Source organism: Myotis brandtii, unplaced genomic scaffold (genome assembly GCF_000412655.1).
Source record: "Myotis brandtii unplaced genomic scaffold, ASM41265v1 scaffold174, whole genome shotgun sequence".
NCBI classification, from domain to species: domain Eukaryota; kingdom Metazoa; phylum Chordata; class Mammalia; order Chiroptera; family Vespertilionidae; genus Myotis; species Myotis brandtii.
Window position 1 is genome coordinate 2,422,226 of NW_005356437.1, and position 5,799 is coordinate 2,428,024.

Consider the following 5,799-nt stretch of genomic DNA (forward strand, 5'->3'; position numbering starts at 1 on the left):
CTGTCGGGCCCCCCCCCCCCCCCGAGTGCATGAATTTTGTGCACTGGGCCTCTAGTATTTAATAAAGAAGCACAAAGAATATTTACACTTGGAAAAGAAAGAAAACAGCAATTCTAAGTCTCTCCCTCTTGCCTTTCCACTCTGAGTCATCTAGTATTGTTTGATGATCTTTTTTTTTTAGTGCAGTTCTTTGAGGAAAGCTGAAAAGGAGCCTGGAGAATTCCTTAGCTTTACCAGTTAAAACTCCTGCTGCTTCTCCCCAATTTTCCAGCTGCATAAATCCCTGAATTTCAACCTGTCAGAGGGAATTCATCATCATAGCTAAGTGGATCATCAGGAAATGTATTGACTACAGCAACTGAACTCTTCTCTAAAAATATACATATTTTTTTACAGCTTTTTGCTCCCTTTTAAATGTATATTTGAGGGCTCCATAGTGCTTCTACATGTTTTCAAGGGCTGATTTTGGTTATAAGCTTTATTTCTATTTTCATGTATTGGAGTGGAAAAGCCACAATTATTTCAAAGTAAAAATAGGAGTAAATTAGTCAATGTAAAATCTAAATCTAAATCTAAATCTAACTAAATTTTAAACTTTTGGTATATTTAAGTTTTAATATACCAAATGTCTCTCTCTAGGACAACCCAGTAGCAGTTAGCATACATTTATCTTTTCCGTAATGTGCTTTCCATCTACTGTACTTGGGTTAATCCTTTATACTGTCAGAATAACTTAGATAGAACTCTATTTGCCTTAACATTCCAAATTTGTTACTGTATAACTTGGAAAATGATCAGGTGGTGGTCTTTATCAAAATTCTGATTTCAAGTAATGGAAAACTTTTGTTTTAAATTAAGTTTGAAAACTTGCAAGTTAGGAAAATTCAGTAATAGAATAGATTATTCTTTAAATAAGGGTTATGATTTTATATATGCTAAGTTTATAAGACCTTTCCCTATAGCCAACACTCTTTAAGAGTTCCTCATTATAGTCCTGCTGTCCTGAAATATCTCCTATCCACAGCCATCCATGTTAAAGATGCAGTTTCATTTCTTAGTCTTCCTGAGCAAAGTATTTTAGAAAGGGTCAAGATGACCTTTATTTTGTATCATACATTTAAACTGCAAATGTTTATGAAGGTAAATAATACATTCTTGATTAACTTATATTTTAAATACATGAGCAAGTCCACTAACTGAAGGAATTATATGTATTTATTCTTTTCTAACATGAAAACTATTTTTGTAATGTAAACAATTTCATTTACATAAAGTGAAATGATAAGTACTTACTCATTTCTGCCAGTTTCTGTTGAAATTTGGATTCCCCTGGGAGATGTTTACTGCAGATGAAAAAAAATGCAAAATATTTTATGTGTATATGTATAAATTGAAAACTCTAATTTCCAGTAACTATGGTGCTTTCCATGACTTATTTTATACTCTTATTTTAGCGAGGAGCTTTTAATGTCAAAGGCTTATAAACAAACTATCTAAAATATGAATATCACAAATTTATGTGGTTCTTATAACAAGGTAGCTAATATTTTTCAAGAGTAAGCATTTTAAAATCTAATGTTAATCAAAAGTAACACAATTTTATAAATATCTTGTAAGAAATGATCAGACTTTAAACATCTGATATTTTCAATGTATTTCAGTAGATGGCATATGGTTTATTCATATGGTGCTTTTAACTCTGGGATGCAGTCATACCTATTATTTTGTGCAATCCTCACAATTTCCAAATAAAATTGGCATGAAAGGGATTAATGGAAGTCAAAAGCAGAGCTGGCACTCTGGTTCTCCAGATGACCAGCTCAGCTACTGAAAAACATTCTAAGACTATTCCTACCTTCCATCGGCTTCATCTGACCCTTCAATATCAAAGCGTAGTTTTTTCAGTGGTTTAGGAGGGTTGCTTCCTTCTGCACTTCTCTTGAGCACACGGTCACTGTTACACACCATCTGATTTATTTTCTGGAACTTCTCAGAAGTCTATAAATTACAGAATTCCTTATTAAACTTTTTAATATCAGCATTTTGTAGTTAGCAACCCTTAACTGTAGTTAGAGGTGTGTCAAAAAAAAAAAATCAGGCAGAGGTAATATCTGCATTTTAATTTCCTGCTTTACTGGACCAAATAAGACATGAAAAATCTCAAAATCAGAATAACTATGTGCCCAATTAATACATTCTTGATTAACTTTTTAAATCTTCCTGTCTGACTACTGCTCTGAAAGTCCTGGTTCCTCAATTTCAGAACACACTTACACCCAAACCGAGGCTTCCTCTTTCTCAGAAGCACATAAAGTTGAAACAGCTTTCTGGAACCCTGTTTTTGACAATTTTTTTTTTTTAGGACATAACATAACCAGAGAGAACATCATGAGAATTTAATGAAATGAAGTGTCCAGTAATAATAATTTTGGACTCACTTTATGAGTATTATGTTGACAAGTCATGTAGTTTATATATTTTAAGCCATCATTGATACAGTATTTGTTGAAATACTGCTAAATCATAAAATTTTAAAATAACAAATAACAAAAAGACTTAAGGCCAGGCGAGTGTTCTCAGTGGTTAGGGCATCGGCCCGTGCACCAAAGGGTCACCGGTTCAATTTTCAGTCAAGGGCATGTTCCCGGATAGTACATTTGACCCCTGGCCTGGGTTGGGGAGCATGTGGGAGACAACCAACTGATGTGTCTTTCTCACACTGATCTTTCTCTTTCTCTCTCTCTTCCCCTCTCCTCCTCCCTTCCACACTCTCTCTAAAAATCAATGGGAAAAATATCCTCAGGTAGGGATTAACAACAACAACAAGACTTAAAAATTTGAGTTCATCTAGTATTATTGAAGATGGTTTGAGAGAGATATCCTGAGGAAGAATCTTGTCACAGCAAAGTAAAGGAAGTTTTGGTAAGAAATACCAAAGAGGGTATACCTTATCTTATCCAAGGGAGAAACATGTGAAAACATTTTATTTGTTATCTATCTATTTTTGAACCAGAGTGAGGTGACTTTCTCAGGGATGTGTATGAACATGTTCATTTGAACTAAAAAAGTCAGACTTTCTGATAGAAATTAAATCTGAATGGTGATGGAAGGAGACTTGAGTTGGGGTGAACACACAATACAGTGTACAGATGATGTGTTGTGGAATTGTGCACGTGAAACCTGTATAATTTTGTTAACCAGTGTCACTTCAATAAATTTTTAAAAAAGGAAAAAAATAGTGAAAAAAATTAAATCTGATTTGACTAATTGATTTGAAGTGGGGATTAACTTTGCTGATTATGTTTTAGTTTCCAAAAATCAAACACAGAAACAGGTTTTGATGGAAAATATGTTTATAGCACATATATATGATAGAAACTAATTCCAGTGCACTTATTAAATTTGTAAGATTTTTAGTTATCAGCTTTAAAATATGGAAGTACATATAACAACACTTTCTCAGTTCTTTTAAAGGTTATGGCAAGCAAGAAAGTTTGCACACCACTACTCTATACTTATCCAGATCCAAGTCTACTTATGCGTGTCTCCTTTGTGAAGTCTGAGAGTTGTAGCCTACCTTGAGCTAAATGTCACATCATTTTATTATTTGTAACATACATTTTAACACCTGGTCTTTTAGTGTACAAATTTTTCATCTTTCTCTAGTTATTTTATCTGGGGAAGCATGGCAGGCAGAATGGCTCTTACTAATTCCCACCTCCTAGTGTTTACACCTTGTGTGATCTTCCTGAGTATGGGCTGGACTTAGTGTTGTCTTGCTTCTGATAAAAATAATACGGCAAAAGTGATGGAATGTCACTTCCAATGTTAGTGACTAAAAGACTGTGACTTCCATCTTACTCATTATCTGCCTTCCCTCCCTCCCTCTCTGGAATTTTTGCTCTGGGGGAAGCAAGTTGTTACGTTGTGAGCAGTGAGTAGCCCCATGGAAAGCCTCAAGTGGCAGGGAGTGGATGGCTTGGGCAGATAGCCATCAAGGACCAGCTAGCAGCCATACAAGTGAGTTTGCAAGAAATCCTCCTCCATTTGAGCCTTGAGATAACTGCAGCCCCTGTTGACATGCTGGCTGCAGCCTTATGCCGACAGAACCTGGACCCCGCTAAGCCACTCCTGGATTACTGAACCCACAGAAACCTGAGAGAAAAAATGTTTGTTTTAAATTACTAAGTGTGGGTGTGATTTGTTACGCAGCAATCCTATCTAATAAAGGAGTAATATGCAAATTAACCGCCACTCCGACACAAAGATGGCGGCGCCCAGTCCTCTCAGCCCCGCTGAAGTCCTCCAGTCTCAGGGGGAGGCCACTGAGAGCAGGCCCTGCTTGGCCATCACCAGGATGACCCGGGAGCAGCCAAGCGGGCCCTGCAGACCGCAGAGAATCACAGGGAGCAGGCCTAAGCCATCAGTAGGACATCCCCTGAGGGCTCCCGGATTGGAGAGGGTGCAGGTCGGGCTGAGGGACCCCCCCCCCCTGCACAAATTTCATGTACCGGACCTCTAGTAAATACCATAATAAAGAGAATGGGAGTGGTGAAACAGTAATAGTAATGCACACTGAATATAGGACTGCTGAATTAGTGATGTTAATGGAAGGCGAACTAGAGTTGTAGGTTCCCATTCTAGATTAACTTTCAAAGCTAAGCTTTCCCTTGGATCCCTCAGGAACAAAGATCACCTTATGCCCTACTATTTACACTGGGGCAGAGTGTCATGTAACCAAGGCCTAATCCATTTATTAGAGAAAGATTATCCTAGAAGTCTGAGAGGAAGGACAAGCAAAAGTGTATATATGTGTAGAGGAGACCAGTAGGTAGGGACTGGCTGGTGACATCTGGATATGGTGCTTGCATTTTGGAGTATCTTATTTCAAATCATACTCAAAATTAATGAATTTTAAACGTATTTTCTCTCTTCCTCTCTCTCCCTCCCACTCTCTCTTTCTTTCTCTCTTTCTCTCTCTCTGTGTGTGTGTGTGTATGTATGTGTGTGTGTGTGTGTGTATGTATGTATGTGTAGATCTTTCTGTCTGTCTTTTTAAATTTATTTTTTAAATATATTTTTATTGATTTCAGAGAGGAAGGAAGAGGGGGAGAGAGATAGAAACATCAATGATGAGAGAGAATCACTAATTGGGTGCCTCTTGCATGCTCCACACTCAGGATCGAGCCAGAAACCTGGATATATGCCCTAACAGGGAATTGAACTATGACCACCTGGTTCATATGTCAATGCTCAACCACTGAGCCATGCCAGACAAATCTTTCTGGTTTTTCTTATAAGTTATTTCCAGCGCACAAAAAAAGCATGATGAGATGTCCATCATATACCCACTACTAGAGATTTAACAAGTATTTGTCTTCATAAAACAACCTTTGTGAATTTCCACATTTACACAAATCTTCTCTTACACAATATATGTTGGCTGCGGCCGGCCCGGGTGAAGCCAGCCCGGGTCCTGGGTGCCTGCGATTGGCCAGAGTGGGGGAAGCCTGGGTCCTGGGTGCCTGTGACTGGCCGGAGGAGGGAATCCTGGATCCCAGGTGTGGGGAAAGGCAGAGGCGGTTAGGGGCAATCAGGCCAGCACAGGAGCAGTTAGGGGTAATCAGGCCGCTAGGGGAGCAGTTAGGGGCGATCAGGCAGTCAGGCAGAGGTGGTTAGGGGTGATCAGGCAGGTAGGCGAGTGGTTAGGAGCCAGCAGTCCCAGATTGCGAGAGGCAGTCAGACATCCCCCAAGGGGTCCTGGATTGGAGAGGGTGCAGGCCGGGCTGAGGGACCACC

At 38.8% G+C, this 5,799-nt stretch overlaps 1 protein-coding gene across 2 annotated transcripts in view; it reads right to left on the reverse strand.

Annotated features, from left to right (window-relative positions):
* The window catches only part of RB1 (retinoblastoma 1), a 218,450-nt gene that overhangs the window by 3,543 nt on the left and 209,108 nt on the right, over positions 1 to 5,799 (reverse strand). For both annotated transcript variants that reach the window (XM_014537215.1, XM_014537214.1), the window contains exons 24-25: positions 1,856 to 1,998; positions 1,294 to 1,343 (exon numbers count right to left, since the gene is read on the reverse strand). In XM_014537215.1, the coding sequence (XP_014392701.1) occupies positions 1,294 to 1,343; positions 1,856 to 1,998 (193 nt within the window). The remainder of the gene's footprint in view (positions 1 to 1,293; positions 1,344 to 1,855; positions 1,999 to 5,799) is intronic.